General features: G+C 40.3%; 1 protein-coding gene across 1 annotated transcript in view; it reads right to left on the bottom strand.

Annotated features, from left to right (window-relative positions):
• Positions 1–112: 112 nt before the first annotated feature.
• LOC115806367 (xaa-Pro aminopeptidase 2-like) overlaps positions 113–21,822 on the bottom strand; it is a 29,451-nt gene continuing 7,741 nt past the window's right edge. The window contains exons 6-23 of the mRNA XM_030767039.1: positions 21,658–21,807; positions 20,914–21,015; positions 20,515–20,596; positions 20,175–20,373; positions 19,859–19,948; positions 19,042–19,151; positions 18,484–18,561; positions 18,240–18,311; positions 18,073–18,133; positions 17,880–17,964; positions 17,058–17,201; positions 16,464–16,553; positions 16,143–16,202; positions 15,399–15,469; positions 15,150–15,242; positions 14,252–14,374; positions 208–318; positions 113–157 (exon numbers count right to left, since the gene is read on the bottom strand). Of these exons, the coding sequence (XP_030622899.1) occupies positions 113–157; positions 208–318; positions 14,252–14,374; positions 15,150–15,242; positions 15,399–15,469; positions 16,143–16,202; positions 16,464–16,553; positions 17,058–17,201; positions 17,880–17,964; positions 18,073–18,133; positions 18,240–18,311; positions 18,484–18,561; positions 19,042–19,151; positions 19,859–19,948; positions 20,175–20,373; positions 20,515–20,596; positions 20,914–21,015; positions 21,658–21,807 (1,766 nt within the window). The remainder of the gene's footprint in view (positions 158–207; positions 319–14,251; positions 14,375–15,149; positions 15,243–15,398; positions 15,470–16,142; positions 16,203–16,463; positions 16,554–17,057; positions 17,202–17,879; positions 17,965–18,072; positions 18,134–18,239; positions 18,312–18,483; positions 18,562–19,041; positions 19,152–19,858; positions 19,949–20,174; positions 20,374–20,514; positions 20,597–20,913; positions 21,016–21,657; positions 21,808–21,822) is intronic.

The raw sequence follows: 21,822 nt of genomic DNA, 5'->3' as shown, positions 1-21,822 counted from the left end.
TTTGTGATTGTTCGTGAGAGCCTTACATGCATACATGCACGCCCCAAAAAGGGTCAGTGTTATTCATCCAGTGCAGAGAGCAAAACTGTTGTGGGTTTGCTGGCATTGTGTCTCATTTGACGTCGTATCTCTTCGACCTTTGACTGCCAGGACCGACCTGTTCACACGAATACATACACATATACACAACTGCCAAAATGGCCTCACCGTATCTCCATTTTCCAATCTGAGTAATACATCTCCAGCATAGAAAAGATTGGACAATTTATCCATGAATTCACTGTCAAATGCCCTGTCCTCTTTGCGAACGACATTGTCCTGTCATCACGATTATAACAGGAGAGAGAACAGGTAACAGAACAATATTGTTTGCTAATATTGAAACTATACTGAACTTTTTTTTTTTACTGACATAAAAGTGGTGGCGTTTTTGTCACAGTCAGCTCCTTGACAGCTACATGCCAGGTTTGGCCTGGTCTTGGAAGTTGCTGTGGATTACAATTTACAATTTGGTATTTAGCAGACACTTTTAGCCAAAGCGACTTACAATACGTGCATCCGTCAGATCCTATTACCTCATAAACAGAGATCACAATAAGGCTGTACATTAATTACCCTTCGTATTAATAATAGCGTCTGCTAAATGAGAAAATGTAATGTAGTGTAGCTCTTGATTTATGGAGGTATTTTTGGTAAGCATGTGCTCTTTGGCACTGTTTGCAGGTTGTTTGTTTGACGTGGCGCACAGACCGATGAATTCATCAGGCAAACGAAAGAGCTTCTCCGGGAGAGAGAGACGGACCATCCCTCCATATTTCATCCACCAGGTTGTGGAGGATGGGCGTCGGTGACAGGTTTGCTGGAGCCAGATTATTGTGGTAGTCCTCAAACGTGTCTGTGATGATGAAAACATTTATTTGATTAGAAGACAGATGTCAGAGAATGGGCCTACAATCAATATAGTTAAATAAATCTCTCTGAATACCATGGCTTATGTTAATTACGTAATTCATTCATTGCATTTTGTTGGTCTGTGATAGGCACTGAAAAGTGCATTTGCTGAATGTTGTGTGAGTAAGGGCCATTTTGTGTTAACAGTATGTAACTGATGAGTCCACACAGACCACAACAGGTAAACCTGGGAAGGTTTATATGGGGATGGAACGACTGAGTTCTACAGGGCTTATAATTTGACTAGAAACTGATAGTTTTAGATTCACCTCATTTGGAGAAAAGTAAGAGTGACTGAATGGAATGAAATGTAGCAAACATATCAGCAGAGGTGGACAAAGTAAACAACTCCATTACCTGAGTAAAAGTATAGATACTCCTGGTCAAATATTACTCCAATACAAGTAAACGCTGTTCAGTTCAATTTTTACTTGAGTTAAAGTACTGGAGCACTTGCTTTTAAAAATACTTAAGTATTCAAAAGTACATTTTCTTTTTGATGTCATCGCATTGTTGTATTGTTGCAACAATGTATTTACAGAGTCCAATGAAACAACCTACTGAATGCACTGACTTGCTTGTAGAACCTGTAGAATAAAAAGCTTGTGGAATATGCTACAAAGCCTATAGAAACACAGTTGAACCAAATACTTCCTCTATAAAAGACAGTGTATAGCTTCAGTTAAACAGGCACTAGGTTAACTCAGATTGGCCTTAAAAGTGTAAACACGTCATAATGTTGTAGGATAGGTTAATTTTACTTCTACTACATAGCATTGTCTGAAATTATTGTCTTTATCACTGTGTTTATTGTGTTTATCACTGTGTTTATCTGACAAGATTAAAACATATATTTCTGAAAGGATTTTTGTCAGTAACGCTTGCTCAGCATTTTCGCTATCTAACTATTAGTATACGTCAGCAGTGGATTCACACAGAACCCGGTGTTATGCCCCAAATGGTTTTCAAGCCAACTGGTTTCCGTACGTGTTCACACACTGTGTTAACAGTAGAAGTTGTGGTCTGCCTCTGTCACCAGATTCGTCACACATTCACAAACATATAAATCGCAGTTTTCAAGTCACATCTCATATCTACTGTGGCAAATGATTGTAAGTGTTAGGCGAACACAGCACGCGAACGCATACGGAAAGTAATTAGCTTGGAAACCAGTTGATTTCAAAATCTCAGACATGGACTCAGACATGAACCTTTATCTTTATCATCTTTATCTTCCATTGTAGTGGCCATCAGTAAAACCGCCAAGTTCAATTGTTAAAAAAATGCAGCACACACTTGACTGACAGCATTGGTGCAGTTTACTGTGATTGGTTTTTCTGCTGTGACAAACACAATATGGCATTTTAGAAAAGAAAATTCGTCCGCTGACTTCAAAGCTATGCGTTAAAGTAACGAGTGACGAGAACCTTCATAGAAATGTAGTGGAGTGAAAAGTACAATATTTGTATTTCAAATGTAGTGGAGTAAAAGTCATAAGTTTCCAAAAAAAAAAAAAAAAACAAGCAAAAAAAAAACCCCTCAAGTAAAGTACAGATACTCAAAAAAATGTGCTTAAGTACAGTACTCAAGTAAATGTACCTCAATACTGTCCACCCCTGTATGTCAGTAATAGAAATTATTGATAATGATATATACAGTTTTCCATTTTACATGTACAATATAACACATGCACTTTACCCTGTTTGTGTGTGTGTGTTTGTGTGTGTATGTGAGTGTGTGTGTGTTTGCACCGCAATATGTGTAACCTGACAATATCAATTTAATGTACGTTTCCAGCTGTACCTGTCGAGTATTTCTCATGCAGAATTTATTAGTTATTGTAAAAACTGTCTATGTCAAAAACAGGATTTGTATGTTTCTGACTGGAAACAGTGATAGGCTATTAGTCAGTTGTCTGTGTCATAAACACGCACACAGTTTCAAGCTATCCTGAGGTAACATTCATGCCTAACAGATTATTGTCGAGTCCTTTGCTCAATTCTTAACCCTCCTGTGGTCTTAGGGTCATAGAAATTCACACACACTCACAGAAGTATTCATACCTGAACTGGACTGCTTAGATGCAGCCTCCACATATCTGTGTTAACTGGACCCTGGTCCGTAGAAAGCTACCTTGTCGTATTCCTTGTTTTGAGTATGTTATAGTGATTTAGAACACAGGAGATGAATGTGTGTGGAAAGACATACTCACTAAAAGAGAAAAGAAAGGGACTGAAGCCAATCCGATCCCCCCCCCCCCCCCCCCACACTTCCCCGCCCCTCCACAGAGACCTCTTTTTTCAGCCAATTGCTTATGTCCTGAACGGAATCTGTATTACAGAGAGAGAGTTACCGTCAGACCAGTCTACCCTCAGCACAAACCAACAGACTCTATGGAGGTTTATGACAGTGATTAATCAACACTAATGAATTATGAGCATTCTGGAGATTAGGGAAATCAGTGCTCCTTCAACTCATTTGTTACCCTGGAAATATGCACAAAGAGCCTGGAAAGCAAGAGAGAGAGAGAGAGAGAGAGAGAGAGAGAGAGAGACAGACAGACAGACAGAGATAGAGACCTGGTCTTTCTAACAGGTTCTATTCTCGGTTGCCAGCGGACTTCTTTTTAACTCTTGGAATGACTAATAATCCAGAATGTTGAGAGCGCAGGGTGTGAGGTGGGTTATAGGGTGTAATTAAGTCAGACAGGTAGGAAGGCACAAACCCATGTAAAATTTTATATGTTAATAAGAGGTCCTTAAAATCTGCCCTTGCATGAATTGGGATCCAATGAAGGGAAGCCAGGATAGGGCTAATGTGATCAAACTTCTTTGTTCGGGTCAGAATTCTAGCAGCAGCATTCTGGACCAGCTGAAGACTACAGGTACTAGAGGCAGGCAGGCCAGAGTAAAGAACATTGCAGTAATCGAGGCGAGACGTGACGAATGCGTGAACAATGGTTTCTGCATCAGCCATACTAAGAAAGGGCCTAATTTTAGCAATGTTACGGAGGTGATAAAAGGCAGTTTTGGTTGTGTTCTTGATATGAGTGACTAGCGAGAGACTAGAGTCAAAAATCACACCAAGGTTCTTAGCTGAGGAGTTTTGAGAGATGATGCAGTTGTCAAAATTTAGGGTAAGGTTAAGAATCAGTAAGCTTCTGAATTTATTCTTAGAAACTGGCATTATTAAAGACTGGTTATTTCTCATCTGAATCCTGTGCAACTCTGATCTCAGCATGTTACTGTTAATGAGTGGGCCAGTAATCATGTAAATTCACTGCTGAGTTAGGATGCCATATCAGAGAAGGTTATGACAAATTCAAGATTCAAGTTTCAATAGTTTTATTGTCATGTGCACAGCAAAACAGGCAGTTACACTGTACAATTCTTACTTTGCTAAATCTCCATTACCAGACAAGTATGAATAAAAAACAATATAAAAATAAAAATCTTATAAGGAGGACAAAAGACAAAACAAAACAATGATCTTAGGGTGAATTTTATAACGATCAAAGCCTTATGATACGTTTGGGAAACTCACCCATGAATAATTGACCAGGAGTACAGTGACCATTCTAAATATTTAAACAAAATGAATTAAATTAAATCTCTTTGTTCCAACATGCTTATTGACTATTATTTCTTTTTCGAAGCCTGTGTAACGGTGGCCACAGCTCTAAAGTCAGTAAACTCCCCTCTGAGAGAACTGGATCTCAGCTCCAATAACATTACAAAACCTGACATATTCAGGAGAGACCCTCCTTTGTACTTGACTGATAAGTCCGCACTCTGAAGTACATAAACTGACATGAGTTTGTGTGTGTGTGTGTGTGTGTGTGTGTGTGTGTGTGTGTGTCTCAGCATTGCTCAGCTATCCAGTGTGAACAGTTGACTCATACCTGAAGATTGTGACGAACAGTTTTCTTTGTTCTCCGTTTTACACAGCTGCCGCTGATCAGCACCTTCCCTCTTTCTCTCCTGTTAGACACAAGTCGTCAGCTGTGATGGCTGGACCGTCAGACTTTCTATCATATGCCTTTATTCACTGGTTCTATACTCTAACTGTGTGAGACTATAATCACTGGTCTTTCTAACAGGTTCTATTCTCTAACTGTGTGAGCCTGTGGTCACTGGTCTTTCTAACAGCTTCTATTCTCTAACCATGTGAGCCTATAATCACTGGTCTTTCTAACAGGTTCTATTCTTAAACCATGTGAGCCTGTGGTCACTGGTCTTTCTAACAGGTTCTATTCTCTAACTGTGTGAGCCTGGCCTCACTTCTGCTTCACTTAGATCCTCAGAGAACAGCAACACACGCTGACTAGTCACATCAGTTTCAGTGTTTAAACACATTCTACAGACTAAAATGCTAAGACAAATGGCAAATTCATAGACAGCTCAATAAAGGTAGTCAGCCTTGTTCTGCTGACTACATAGTGAAACAATGAAAGGTTATACTGCCTCACAGTGGACACACTGGGTCCCACATCTGAACGCTACAACTACAAGCAATGTGATCTAGCTATCCTCCTTTCTGAATAGTAATTTCCCATCTTTTTCTGGCACTGTATCAGCCCTGAGACAACTATATTCATATGGATAACCAGTCTTGTTATGGCTGTTGCTCTTGTGTGGACGGCAGACCTGTGAGCTCAGCTGTTAAAAATGTTAAGATAAAAACATAAAATGAATATTGTTTTTTTTCTCCTAGGGAATTTGTCTCCTATTAATCCTCCAAAATGCATTGTTAAAAAGAACCTGTTCAGTATCCAATAATTTCTGAACCTTTAGTTTTCATAAATTATGTAGGTTTCCCTGGACGAGGAGCCTTTTTGTCTCTTTGTTTTTGTTTTTTGTTTGTTTTTGATGAACAGATTCAAATGGAAAGGTCTCTCAGAGAGACTTCACGTGTCTAACTGAAAAACAAAGCATTTTATTTAGTGAATTATCTGGAGGTATAATTGATTTGGCATGGTCTAAATGAGTCAGATGTGTTTTATCTTCCCTTCACAGTAGTTGTTGATGTTGTTTTGGTTTCTTGTGCTGTCATGAGTATGAATATGGGTTTGGACAAGTTTCTCTGCTCTGATTCTGTTGAATATTAGTAGTGTAGTTTTTACCAGATATGACAGTGTATCTCTTATCTCACAACCATTAATCATGATTTCCCCCGTACCTGCTTACTGCTTCAGTTTGTATTACACTCATTTGTTCTTGTTTGTTTGTTTGCTTTGTATGGGAAGTTGCACAAAAACACACATATGTTTTAATACAGTTATTTATTGTACTTCATAAATTCTGACAACATTACTGTGTACACTGTGTATTAAGTTAAAAAGTACTGTGGCACCGTATTGGATTAAAAACTATTGCATTAAAAAGTTTGATATACATGTATATTGGTATACATTCATTCACAGAGTATAACATTCTTAAACAAATTATTACATTTGGGCCCTCACTATTTAAGCACGAGACCTCAATGACAGCGACACATATTAAATGTTATGTGTAATTTGCTGCTGTGAAACAAGATGTTATTAGTAGATTTGATTTTTACAGCTATAAGTCTTTATAAGTTGTTTTTTTAAACAGTTTGATACATGTTTTTAATTGGACCTCGTCATATTTATTATGAGTGAAGTCCTGTCTCAGTCCCAGGGCTCAGTGTAAGCTTTGAGATAATAGTATTCAGTGTCCATGAAAAATCGTGCTTGAACTCCAGGCTTCATGGAAAAATCTGACTCATACTTGTAAATGTTGTAGTGTTTGTTAGAATCTGAATCTGAACTCGTAAACTTTACAACCCATTGGTAAGTTATAGGATTCTGATTGCAATCATAGATATGTGAATACAGTCCCACCCATGAATTAGCAAATGTATATTTCCACTCAGTCCAAGACTTTTTAATGTACAGTCGAAGACAGGCATGTCCATCTTTGGTATAGAGCTGTAGGCTAGCATCATGGTCTGGTATTTCAGTAGGGATCTTTCCATTGGCCTCATCAAACTTAGGACCATCCCTTACAGTTTTCCAATGCAAATCTTGCCAAAGCCTTAGAGAAACTTGAAGGCCAGGATTAAGATATATATTTGTGTCTTTGCTTCCTGTTGTTTTGCCACTGAGTTTGTGACAATTTGAATCAGTTCCAGATGATATGAGACACACATAACCATCCTGATCAATAATATTCTTTGGCACATTACTCCATGTCATTTTCGCATATCCATTATCTGTAGTTTTTACCTTTAGCTTCACATCACTGCTCACATCACATTGTGTATGAGCATCTTCAATTGCTCTTTGGTGAAGTTCTGAATGTCGTGGGCCAGGTCTATCAGTGCACCTATTTTGCAAGTCATAACCTGTCAAAACCAAAAATGATGCAAGACCTTCATCATTATATCTGTTTCGAGCGTTGTCAAAAATATCTGTCGTCTGTGGACACAGATGTGTTGGAGACTGAGCAAATCGCTGAATCTGTGCTATGAGTATGTTATCAATCCGAAATGTATAGCTTGTGTCATAAACACTCCCTTCAGAAAAATTTTCATAATGTTGTGTAATGTAGACTGCTTCTGCTATGGTTGGATTGTTTCTTGACACCCTGATTATGATTCTGTCCCGATTTTGCCCAACATAGTGAAACATGGCAACATATTGAGGGAACTGGTTGCTGACATCGAGTTCATTTAGGTTGCCCACATGGTAGTATGCTTTGCTTTCGTCCTTAACTATTGGAGGAAAGATTCCTTCATAATTCCTATAGGGTTTAAATCCATAGGGATGGTTCCTGTTGCTGGGATCAAAATTCAGTTGAAACCTCCTGTTTTGATTAAGGCTACCGCTGTTAGCAAACCAGTACAAAAGCTGGAGACCATATCGTTCACCTCCCTTTGCATAATCAGTTTCTTTTAGGTCATTTAAATTGGATAAGGTTTCAATGGCTCTGAAACTGCTTTTCTTTGCAGCACTAACCAGTGTGAGACAGAGTAAAAAGCAGCAAAGAAATCTTTTCCATTCCATAATGTTCCTGGGAGAAAAACAGAATGGAACACTTAGTTTATGAGGTTGATCCTGTCATCAGTTAATGTTGTCAAGAGTGAAAAAGAAAAGCAAACACATCCATACCTGTCTCTTGAGCCGAGTCAACCTCTTGAAAAATATCCACAATTTGATAAGGGTTGAGAATTTAGACGACTTCACCTGGAGGTGACTTCCTTTATATGCCACATGCTTGGTACATGCTTAGTAACTGTTGTACTGACATCTGCTAACAGAATTAGTTAATGATTATTTAATGTAATGGGAGCATGTTGGCACGTTCAAAAAGGTAAACAACCTCAGTTATTCCTGCCTAGCCAACATTTTAAATAGATTACTTTTGGAAAGATTTCTTGTCATACACTATTAAGTCAACATGATTTCTACTCACTGTTTTCAAACCATTCTGTATGATTTAGAAGAATATTCACTTCAATAATTAATTAAAACATACAAGAACATCATTTACATAGTGAAATCTTTGCTGCCTAAAACAACACTGAAAATGCTGGGTTGTAAATTTTGATTTGGGGTTGTGCACACATTTGCCCCAGTTAAATCATTGTTCAGATGTCTAAGTATTACAGGAGAGTATACATAAGAATAGTTTTGAATTGTTCTACTGTCACCATTTAGCTTTGCTCTGGTTGGCCCGTGCTGAACTTTAGCACAGCAGGCCTCAGCCTTAGGTGCTGATGTGAAATCCTGCTCAGTAAACTGTCTTTACTTGCCAGTTGTTTTTGTTGATGATCAACTGGTGCAAATAGCTCAGTCCAAAAAAAAAAAAAAAAAAAAAAATCACCTCTGCAAATATGACCTTTACCTCATGATCACACATTGACTGGAAATGTAGACGATCAGGGATTATTTCAGGCCAATGACATTAAAAATAAATAAAAACACAACTCATGAAAAAGAATGGACAAGCTACAACACTTGGCTATATCAGTATGGGTATGGACAGAGACACTTTAATACATGTACAGTAGAGCATAAGGAGAGGCCTGCAGAGCTGTGGACATTCCGTACATACCCTTGTCAAATTATCACATAACATATTCTTTGTAACTTCAGGGTGCATAAATGCCACATGGAATAACAACATCAAGGATTAAAGTAATCAGCACCCAAAATTATTTGTTACAACTCCAAAATTTTACAGATTCTTTTATTCAACATATCAAGTCAGAACAAGCATGTACTGTGTGTGTGTGTGTGTGTGTGTGTGTGTGTGTGTGTGTGTGTGGGTGGGTGTGTTTGTGTGTGGGTGTTTGTTTTTTGTATCTTAGTGGGGTCATCTGGTCTTCTCTAAGCCATTCTTCTGTATGGAGACTGCGTTGTGCATTGGCTGTTGACAGAGGTCCACCAGCAACCTTTGAAGCCTTGTGTCTGTTTTTCCACAACAAATGTCTTTTACGTTTTCACCAGTAGCAGCCCTTTGTCCTTTCTCTGCTGAACAATGTTAATGTCTGGTCTATCAGGGCCAAGCTGCTTAATTACTAACTTGTCTTGTGATTATAGTCATTCAAATTTTTTTTTTTTCAAAAAATAAGCTCTGCACTGTCAGACATAGCAGGTGCCGCAATGCTGATTGCCGTTTCTGTAGTACTCTGAAAGTGCGGACTAACTCAAGAAAACGGTAGAGGGCTGCAGAGTAGGGCAGCTTCATTGCTGCCCAAATGAACCTCTATTGGTGCCTCTTGCAGTTTCCATCTTTGACCACAATAAGTGCTACAATGAATCTGCCAGCGGGGCACTGAGGTCTCCTGCCCCAATAGTGCGTGATGAACTAAATTGAGACCGAATCACTGAAATGACAGTTTTAACTTTCAGAGATCAAAAGTTGTTGACTAGTTTGATTCTGTGATTGCACAGAAACTTGGTAATATTTATTTCAATGTAAATTATGATGTATTAATGTGGTAAAATAGTTTATGAGTAGGAAGCAGGATGATTTTTTTAGTGGGGCTCTGCCCCACCTGGCCATATGAGCGGGCCGTGCCTGGTTTTTGGTGAAAAAAAAAGATCTGAAAGGATTAAGTCAGGGCTGTTGTGATGACTTCGTCTCCTCATCCAGTCTACTAATCACCAGCCTGTCTCATCATCCTCTACACCTGTTCTCACTTGTTTCTTCCTGATTTCTCAGTGTATTTATACCCTTTGGTTGTTTCATCCAGTCAGTGCGAAGTCAACACTCTGCCATGTGTATTCTGAGCGCTTGTTTGTCCGACGGTTCGCTATTCCTAGTCTGTTCCCATTTGATTCTGTGTTTCAGTTTGTGTGTATCATGTTGTAGTTCAAAGTTACTGACTTATATTAAAAACTCTGCACTTGTCTCCAGCTGTCCATTGTTATTCTGACAGCTGTAAAGCGGGCAGGGCAGCACCGTGGTAAAAAATTAAATCAAATCTCCTTACTTCAGCAGGCTTATTTACTATTATTCCTTATCCGAATTCTGTGTAACAAATGGCCTCAGCTCTCTAGTCAGTGAACTCAACCCTGAGAGAACTGAATCTCAGATCCAATAACCTGACAGATTCTGGGATAAAGCTGCTCTGTACTTGACAGACAAGTCTAAACTCTCAAGTGCATAAACTGACATGAGTGTGTGTGTGTGTGTGTGTGTGTGTGTGTGTGGACATGCTTGCTTGGCACGTGTCTCAGCATTGCTCAGCTATCCAGTGTGGACAGTTCACCCATACCTGAAGATTGTGATGAACAGTTTTCTGTGTTCTCCGTTTTACACAACTGCCACTAATCAGTACTTTTCCTCTTTCTCTCCTGTTAGAAAAGAGTCATCAGCTGTGATGGCTGGACCGTCAGACTTTCTGTCGAATGTCCTTGTTTACTGGATCTGCTCTTCTACTGTGTGAGCCTGGCCTCACATACTGGGAGCACGTTGGCACGTTCAAACAGACAGACAGTGTCAGTATCTTGTATTCCTGCCTAGCCAACATTTTAAATTGTTTAAATAGTTAGTGCTATATTTTTGGAAAGATTTTTTTTATATACACTGTCGTGCTGTACACTCACTCACCCACTCTCTAAGCCACTTACCTTAATTAGGCTATCCCAGCATTCATTGAGCAAAAGGTGGGGAAACATCCTGAACGGGTCACCAGGCCAATGCAGGGCAGACAGACAAACACATTCACACCTAGTGTCTCCAATTCACCTGTCTTGCATGTCTTTGCACTGTGGGTGGAAACTGGAGTTCCCAGAGGAAACCCATGAAGGGAACATGCAAACTCAGCCCAGAAAGGACCCCGGCCACCCGGCCAGGAATCAAACCCGAGACTTCCTTGCTCTGAGGCAACAGTGCTGAAAACCCACTGCACCACCATGCGCCCCTTGAACTGTCCAGTCGACATGATTTTTACTCACTGTTTCCAAACCATTCTGCATAACTTAGCTCCATAATTCATTAGCTCCATAATTCATTATTTTAATAATAAAATTATTTTCCTGTACATCATTTACATTGGAAAACCAGTGAAATCTTTGCTGCCTAAAACAACACTGAAAATGCTGGGTTGTAAATTTTGATTTGGGGTTATGCACACATTTGCCCCAGTTAAATCATTGTTCAGATGTCTAAGTATTACAGGAGAGTATACATAAGAATAGTTTTGAATTGTTCTACTGTCACCATTTAGCTTTGCTCTGGTTGGCCCGTGCTGAACTTTAGCACAGCAGGCCTCAGCCTTAGGTGCTGATGTGAAATCCTGCTCAGTAAACTGTCTTTACTTGCCAGTTGTTTTTGTTGATGATCAACTGGTGCAAATAGCTCAGTCCAAAAAAAAAAAAAAAAAAAAAATCACCTCTGCAAATATGACCTTTACCTCATGATCACACATTGACTGGAAATGTAGACGATCAGGGATTATTTCAGGCCAATGACATTAAAAATAAATAAAAATACTGAATGGACAAGCCACAATGCGTATGAACATTTGTATGGACAGACACTTTAACATGTATGTGTTACACACTGTGATGATTTGACATACATATCTTTGTCAAATCATCGCATACCTTATTCTTTGTAAATTCATTGTGCATAAATGCCACATGGAATAACAATGTGTGTGTGTGCGCGTGTGTCTTAATATCGCTGAGCTATCTGGTGTGAACAATTCACTAATACCTGAGGCTTGTAATGAACAGTTCTATGCTTTGTTTTACTCAGCTGCCACTGATCAGCACTTTTCCTCATGAGAATGTGATGGAGATTACGATTAGTGGTATGTGGCGTATTAGGCACTCTAACCCAGCAGTCCTAGAGCAAAATAGTGTAGAGAGAACACTCTGACTGCCACACCCTCACTGCTAACTCTTATCAGTGTTCATCTTCTTATGAACACTAATAATTGGACCATTGAACTCACTGACCAATCATGACTCATAGCTTGTTTGTTCTCACCAACTCTGTCTGTTTAAACTGCATCTTTTTCTCTTTAACAGTGCAAGTAGGGGTGAGCAGATGAAGCCTTGTGAAGCGTTTGAGGCTTCTTCCTGATTGGGCCGAAAAAGATACAAGGCTTCGAAGCAGCTTCAGACAGCACAGTGACATCTGGTGGTTTGCAGAAATTATAGCAGCCATAAACTCGAGACTGCGGGGGGAGAATGCATACAACGCCTCATTGATTTGAGTTTCGACACGATGTGTACACCTAAAGCCTAAGAACGCTATGTCTGTTCATTTGGATCTTCTAGTAACCACTGGTCACTCATTAAAGCGCTGCCAGAAACGTATATGATACTGTCTCAAATTACCACAATATAACTGTTCCCTCAAAAATATCATATTATTAATGGAGAGCATGTTATGATAGCACACCAAGATTATGTGCATCCTATGCTTCATTTAGCTTACAATTTGTCAAGATGTTCCTAAATTAACAGTTTTTGCTATGCCCGTTTTTCAGTTGAGGGAATCTCGATTTCAAAACAAAGAATAAAAACCAATAAAGTCAACAACAACTACTGTTATGTGTTTCAAAAGTCCGAACACTAAAGAAATAGTATTTGTTGGTGGCTAACAGATCGAGATGTTCACACACTCGCAATCACCTTTCTCCATATTTTATATCTCAGTATCTCTCGGCTCGCTACTACTTTCTGGGGTACAGGACAGTGCCAAACCTTCGAATTGGCCAAACCCTTCCTGGTGTTTCAGACGTCATCATTCATGTGGTAATAGCAATTTGATACAAGCTTCGACAAGGTGTTTTGAAACAGTACACTTTGCGAAAGTGAAGCAGGCTTCGGAGCTTCAGAATCGAACATTCCATCTCTAATTCCAAGGTTTCTCACTTGAGTCTCTGAGCCATGCGATGCTTTTGCCTGTTTGGATCGTCTGTATTATGACCTCTGCCTGCTTAACTCTGATATCACCTTGACTACATTACTCCTGTTTGCCTTTATTCTTTGATAACATTGCTTGTTTTTGGATTATGCCTTTGCCTTCCCTGCTGTATTCTGTTTGCCAGTGTTGGACCTGAGTTTGTCTGAATAAACTGCTGCTCTGCACATGCATCCAGATCCTTGGTCTGTTCATGACACCGCTTCAGTCTCAGGCAAGAGCTAAATGTCAGATGTTGTATATCTTCTAAGACATGTTTAATGGTATAAAAGTGATTTTGTTAGTTTAGCTTAGTTGTATTTATGGCAATTAATACTGTGGGATGAACAAAAGACAACTGGATATATTGCTGATCAATGGATGAATGGCTATTTTATTTTATTAAAGACTTGATAAAATCCAAATAAAATGTCTCTTTCTTAAGGCAAATGTGTTTCTCAAGATCTTACAAAACCTGACCTTGAAAATATTGCAGTTTCTTACATTAGTCTTTAAGATTCAAGATTCATTTTTTTTGTCCCCCATCGCAGGAAATGGCTCGGGCTCCCACCCATGCTGCATCTATAGCCATTCCACATACATAAAAGACAGGGTAAGGCAGCTACAGAGAAAAATGAACATATCTAAGAATGTAATAATCAAAGCATACAGTAAAAAGACAGAGAAAAACATACATTGATGCTAAATAGATAAAGCCAATGATGCCCAAAAAGTACAGAGAGGCACTACAACTGGGAAGTGGTCATATCAGTTCTATCCCTGTTAGGTCTTTCTTTTAGCTTTTTATAGAATGTCAGTGCTATACATAAAACAACAGCGATCATAGCGATCAAAATGATGAAGTAATATATGAAATTGATTTGTGATGTAGGCTCTGTGTGTTTCACCACATGAAATGGCTCTGTGTGGTTCTTCATCCACTGGTACTCTTCCTTCAGGTCCTTTCTGTTTTTTAGCTCTGGGCCGATCAGTTCCCGAATCTTCTTATAGCGCTTATTCAGCCACTCAATCTACAAAAACAACACCAACAGGAGAGGACTGAAGTGAATGAGTAACAAGAGAGGACTAAAGTGAACCTGTAACAGGAGAGAACTAAAGTGAACCAGTAACAGGAGTGGACTGAAGTGAACCAGTGACAGGAGTGGACTGAAGTGAAACAGGAACAGGAGAGGACTGAAGTGAAACTGTAACAGGAGAGGACTGAAGTGAACCAGTGACAGGAGTGGACTGAAGTGAACCAGTGACAGGAGTGGACTGAAGTGAAACTGTAACAGGAGAGGACTGAAGTGAAACAGTAACAGGAGAGGACTGAAGTGAACCAGTGACAGGAGTGGACTGAAGTGAACCAGTGACAGGAGTGGACTGAAGTGAACCAGTAACAGAAGTGGACTGAAGTGAACCAGTAACAGGAGTGGACTGAAGCAAACAAACAAAAAACACTTCGCTCTTTTACTCCTAGTGCATTGTATTACACGTGTTATCCAAAACAAATCAGAAATTGTAGAGGGGTGAATACAGTAGTCATAGTTTTTTGGTAGTTACTCATCGTCAGGGGTGGACAGTGACGAAGTACATTTACATTTACTACATTTACTTTTACAGGGCGCAGACTTGCAGATATGTTATACAGATATTGATCTGAGGACGGTTCTTGTGTGGGGCTTGTCAAAGGAAACCAGCACTCATTAGCACAGAGAATACAGAGAGTTCACAGATCTGCAGCATGGTGTCAGAACCACTCCACTGCTTATGGCTTATAACTATAAAATGTGTTTGTGCTTTTACCTGTTCTGTGCTTAAAAGGCTTTCATTAATCAAATTCCTGTCATATGGAACCATTGTCACAATGTCGAAAGTCAAGCAATTGTTGCTACCATTCTGGAGAGGAGAAATAGAGAGAGGGAGACAGAGAGATAGAGAGAAAGAGAGTGAAAGAGAGAGACAGACAGAGAGGGAGGTTTGAAGTCGCTATATAGAGACTGTAAATATTTAATTATGTGCATGTCATAATCCAATCCTCTTTGTCTAGTCTACCTTCGTTGGAACAATGACAGCGATGTCCTCAATCCTAAGTCCAAAGTCATTTTCCTTGTAGTATCCAGGCTCTACATAGGATTATTTCAGACATCAAAATCTATTACACATTTTTAACACAATAAAGTATTTCTTTAAAATACAGTTTCATATAGTATGTAGTGCAGGACTGCTTCACAGAGAGCAGATCAAAGGAGGCAAAATTAGGTAAGCTAAGGGTGTGAGGAGAAAATTTAGTATTACAGATTAGAGCTACACCACCTGCTTTCAGTATAAATTCTACCCTCTGTAATGTATTAGATATGGTAGCACCATTAACTATAAAAACAGGCACTCAACACCTCAGGACCTTGGTTTAATAATGATACCCGCGCGCTGAAGCAGGTGTGTAGGAGATTGGAACAAAACTGGAGGTTTTCTGTCTTGCCTGGCACAACAGCCTGATAGATTATAAACACACTCTCTGCACAGCCAAATCCGCTTATTACTCAAAATTATTAATCTTAATACAAACAACCCCAGGTTCCTTTTTGATACAGTATCTAAACTTACCTAGAATCACTCCCCTCAATCTAGCCCTTTTACTGCAAACAATTTTGTTGAATTTTTGAAAGACTCAATTCGTGGTGATATTCAGATTAATTTATGAAATCAGGCTAGGAAGGAATGTCGCTCACGAATTAAGTCTACTTTTTGCAAGAAAAATTCAACAAAAACTGTAGATCGCCTAATCCAATATCCTACCAATAGAGATGAACATGCCTTCCTGAAAAGGGATGTTGTCGCTCCCAAAGCCGACTGGCGCTATGAAGAGGAAGAAGAGATCGTATCAACGCACAACGCAAATAAACAAACAGCAGCCAAACAAACTGTTTCCATTAAAGATTCTAAAGAGCACAAAACTTAAATGGGTGATACTTTTCTCTGAATTCTTATCATCAGTATCAAACCGGAAATAATGATCACTGCTGCTCATGATGCTCCTACTGTAATTGCTTTGTGTGTGCGCTGAAAGAATAGCAAAATGTCGACTTAAAATAAAAGCCAAAGGGTGTGTAGTCTCACCTTCATGGACGACTAAATAATTTCCCAGTCCATGTCCTGTACCATGCTGGTACCTAAGATACTTGCGAGCCTCTTTGTCCATGGCCACACCTTTAGAGTCCGTGGAAAGAGGTGTTAGTTATTCTGTCAAGGCCACACACTCACACACACACACACGCACGCACACACGCATACACATGCATACACGCATACACGCATACACGCACACGCACGTGCACACACACACACACACACACACACACACACACACACACACACACACACACACACAGAACCACAAACAAAATAGGGAGTTTGTGAAAGAATAGGGAAGAAGCTCTTAGAACATTTATGTACTGGACTGCTCTCATTAATCAAATACACACAGAACCAACATAAATTAGGAAGGCAAGCTCTCTTGATCCTTTTAAAACCAAACTTAAGACTCATCTGTTTGCCCTAACTTATGGATAACGTCATTTTGATTTGGCCTTGTGTGGAGGCTCTCCTGCCATAGTTTAGTTTAGGCTCTGCCGGTTTAGCTGCTCCCCACAGGTCTCTCCTCTTTTCACTCCCTTCTTACTCTCTGCCATGATCGGATTGTTCTTTCTGTACCTAACCCATTCTCCTCCGTCTGTGTGGGTGGTGTGTCGCTACATGGTTGTCGCTCCACCCTTAGGTCGACCACTCTGATTGTCCCCGTGCCGTGCTGTCCCCGGCCTGCTCGCCCCGCGTGTGGCCCCTGCTCCTCCTGCGCCTCTCACGGCCACCAGCTCGCTCCATTCATGCATTTCTATTCTATGCTTACTCTCCTTTTTCTGATACCCCAATAATGTTTTTCTTTTATCTTCTGCATGTTTGTGTCTCATATGTTGTGGCTACCCTCCTCGCAGGTCCCCCCTCCCAGCCCCCGGCTTATTCATCCCTCACTGTCATCATCATCATCATCATCATCATCATCATCATCATCATCATCCCCCTTGTCCTGGTGGCTGCGGTGGTTCCATGGCTGGGCCCTTCCTGTGCTGCTGTGCCACTGTCTCCTGCTTCACTGGAGCCCACCTGCTGCTTCTGTTATCTTCATTTTGTCTGCTGGTTTCTCCCCTGATCTGCATCATATCTGCACTGTTACTTTTAATAGGTTGGCACCTATTGCACACCTGTCTGGCTATGAAGGGGTCTCCTCTCTCTGTGGTCCCTCTAAAGATTTCTCCCATTTTTTCCCTGTAACAGTCAGGGGTCCTGCATTTGTTTGCTGTAAACCTGTAGGCATTTAAAGTCTTCTGAGACTGTTAACAGCGATACTGAGCTCTAAATAAACTTGAAATTGAACTTGAACTTGAAATACATTAAGATCTCTTGATTCTGATTTTGTGACTCGGAGTGTGCGTGCATGTTTGACTGAGTATGTGTGTTTGTCTCAATTAAGGAAAGAGCTGGTCAAAATCTTACCATTTGTGCCTGCAGAAAAGTTGTTTCTGGAAATGTTGATGATTGCCATGAGCACTTGAGTGTAGGCCTTCTGTATAGTTAAAAACAGATAGAGAGTTAATTCCACACTATCTTTCTTCATTTTTTTTTTTTTTAATAGGAATTGAAGGGTCCCTCAGGCTCCCCAGACCCTCCATACCTTCTGAGATTGAGTTGGTTCTCCCCAGTGAACAGTACGAGTGATATCAGTTGTCCCACTGCTGTGAAAAAAGAGAGACAATTTTTTTTTTCAGGTTCAGAAAAGGGCGTAGTTACAGTAGAACCCCGTTATTGAAAGACACAGAAGAAGGATCTCTCGGTACTCACAGATATTGACCACCTGAGTCAATAAAATAGATCTCATTCACTGTCAGTGTCCTTGCGGTCCTGTTTGACGGCCTGTAATAGAAATGATGGAGAACATGCCATTGCACAACATTACTCACCTTCTTAAAACAAACTGTAAAAGGAGGGAGAAAAGAAAGGTGGGTGAGAGGGGTAGGCATGAGGGGAAAAGAGAAGAGAAAACTAGAGAACAGGGAGGTGAAATGGATGGATGTGTGGTTTTTACTTGTAGTGGGGGAGGGCAGAGTTGGGTCCACTTGCAGAGGTGGTTTTAAAACTGGGCCCTCTGTTGTGCTCCTGTTGACTGCAGAGAGGAGGCAGAGGACACAGTTATGAAAATCAGTAGGCAGAATCTGGAAGTACAGATGTTACTCCCACCTGAGTAGGAGTGTTTTTGTGTGTGTGTGAGTGTGTGTGTGTGCGTGTGTGTGTGTGTGCGTGTGTGTGTGTGCATGTTTTGTATCTTTCTGGGGACCAAAAGTCCCTAGTGAGATAGCATAATCTGACAAAAAGTGCCTGGTGGGAATCAAATGCTGGCCCTCACTAGGAGAACAACGTTTTTCTAAACTATATTGTTGTTATCGCTAAAACAAAAAGGGTCAAAACATTTGTTTGGTTATGGTTAAGGTTAGGGTTAGGGTTAGGGATAGGGTTAGTTACAGGATAATGGGAGTCAATGGGAAGTCCCCACAAGGATATCAAAACAAATTTGTGTGTGTGTGTGTGTGTGTGTGTGTGTGTGTGTGTGTGTGTGTGTGTTAGCGATACTATGAGTATTCTCCACCGGCGACACTGGTCGATATAATTCGCTGCAGTAAGTTCAGTTACTGTTCCCTTAGGGACGTTCTTCTCCAGCCACACCAAGAGCTGAATGACCGCAACCGCATCCTTCACCTAAAGCGAAACAGACACTTCAGTCAGACCCCTGGGTAGTTCTCCATCATACAAGAATGCTTGTAGGTATGACGACAACAACAGTCGGCACTAAAATGATTGATCTGGGACTTTGCTTAGAGGACAAATAAGTAGCTGATTGGTCAAGATCCAGAGTGACCAGGGCTCTATTCATGATGCGCATCAAAACCATAAGTTTATTACAAAATGTCAGTTCAGTCAGATCAAACAACGCAGTATCTTGCCTTTTTTCATATTTTGTGCTTGTATGTCTGACTGTTTTAGATTAAGATAAATTACACAATACTGATGATAAAGTCTAGAGGTAATAGTTTACTGGTACAGAGAAAAAATTCACCAATGTTATATGAACCATAAGGGTGCATCCCAGAGTTAATTTGGGTCCGGCAAACATAGTGTGTGTCTGCTGCTTTGGCTGTACTGCACAGCTCATTAATGTAGTGTACTAAGCTATGGGTCAGGATGTAAAACAGATGGAGGTACACATATCTGTATGGAGCGGCATGACTGGCACTAATAAAACGTTTGATTGGTCCTGTGCTAGAACATCTAGAGTCTGCCTTAATGGAAATATGAAACAGCGCTTAGTCACACAGTGCTAGAATTGGGCTACATGGAGATGGAACAGATGTGTGAGGTTTATAGCCAAGTTGTGACATGGAGGGAGCATGTCTCTTCTTGCTTACATGAGTAATTCTGAGGGCCTCCTGCTCTCTCGGGTTCTTTACTGCTTTAGTTTTCATCACTGGAGAATAATCAGTGGTCAGTAATTTGCCCTTTAAGAGAAAAAACACAAGTTCATAGAGATATCATTTAGTTTTACAAGGATGTACACACATCAAGTAAGTAATGTAGAGGGCTCAATTACAGATTGTTGAAGAATAGTGATTAAATTCAAAAATGAAAATCAAATTGGCTGAAAGAATACTAGTTGTCTCTGAAAAGAGAAACAAACGGAAAAAAAAAAGTAGCCAAATATATAGCTATGGAGTCTGGACTGACCTCGGGAATAAGGTCATACAAGGCCTTATTGATGTATTTTGTGCTGACCAGCACCTTCACACCTGTTCTGTTGAAATACTCAGGCAGTTTGGAGCCAACGCTGTCGTACTCAAATAATTGCACACATTGTGAAGATGTACAGGATGAATTCAAATACTCCTTCAACTCATTTGTTACCCTGGAAATGTTCACAAAGAGCCTGGAAAGCAAGAGAGAGAGAGAGACAGAGAGAGATGAAAGGAGGTGGATGTCTTCTCTTGACACACAACCTTCTTCAGAGATGCTCCTTAGACACAGACCTGGCATGGTTTGTGCTTTGTGTGTTGAAACCCAGACTTACCAGATCTGGTCCAGTGACAGCAGAGTGTAGGAGAAGAATAATGGGCTGTAAGGGATGTCATTACCACGCAGATTAAACAGCCCTGGAAGAACAGACAGCACTTTAGTCAGCAGCGTAAATGCCCCGTGACAGATCACAGCAACTCATCTCCAGCTAACCTGTTAACATGAACCAGTTATTAAATGCAGTACACGCACTCCCCACAAGGGGTCAGTGTTGATACATTAACCTTTAAACTGAAAAGCAGATCTATTTCTGCTCAGTGTTGAATCTTATGTTGTCCCAAAGGTTCACTTGAGCCCCCAGAGGTTAGCTTCAGTCCTATCGCGCACTTGTACCCGCATCAAACACGTGACGTGTGCTTGAAATGAATTTTGTGATCGTTTGTGAGAGCCTTACATGCAGTTTCATCCAGTGCAGAGAGCAAAACTGCTGTGGGTTTGCTGGCATCGTGTCTCATTTGACGTCGTATCTCTTCAACCTTTGACTGCCAGGATCGACCTGTACACATGAATACATACGCATAAACACAACCGCCAAAATGGCCTCACCATATCTCCATTTTCCAAACTGACTAATACATCTCTGGCATAGAAAAGACTGGACAATTTATCCATGAATTTACTGTCAAATACCCTGTCCTCTTTGCAAACGACATTGTCCTGTCACGAGCATTATTTTAGAAGATAACATAACAGGAGAGAGAACAGGTAACAGAACAATATTGTTTGCTAATATTGAAACTATACTGAACTTTTTTTTTTTTTACTGACATAGAAATGGTGGCATTTTTGTCACAGTCAACTCCTTGACAGCTACATGGCAGCTTTGTCCTCTGCCTGGTCTTGGAAGTTGCTGTGGATTACAATTTACAATTTGGTATTTAGCAGACGCTTTTAGCCAAAGCGACTTACAATAAGTGCATCAGTCAAATCCTATTACCTCATAAACAGAGATCACAATAAGGCTGTACATTAATTACCCTTCGTATTAATAATAGCGTCTGCTAAATGAGAAAATGTAATGTAATATAGCTCCTGATTTATGGAGGTATTTTTGGTAAGCATGTGCTCTTCGGCACTGTTTGCAGGTTGTTGTTTTTTCTGCTGTACAACAACAGTTTGTTTGACATGAAGCACAGACCGATGAATTCATCAGGCAAACGAAAGAGCTTCTCCGGAGAGAGAGACGGACGATCCCTCCATATTTCATCCATCTCCACCAGGTCGTCGAGGATGGGCGTCAGTGACAGGTTTGCTGGAGCCAGGTTATTGTGGTAGTCCTTGAACGTGTCTGTGACGATGAAAA

This window comes from Chanos chanos, chromosome 3 (assembly GCF_902362185.1).
Source record: "Chanos chanos chromosome 3, fChaCha1.1, whole genome shotgun sequence".
NCBI classification, from domain to species: Eukaryota; Metazoa; Chordata; class Actinopteri; order Gonorynchiformes; family Chanidae; genus Chanos; species Chanos chanos.
Note: the sequence above shows the minus strand (reverse complement) of the source record. Positions and strands in the feature narration are given on the sequence as shown.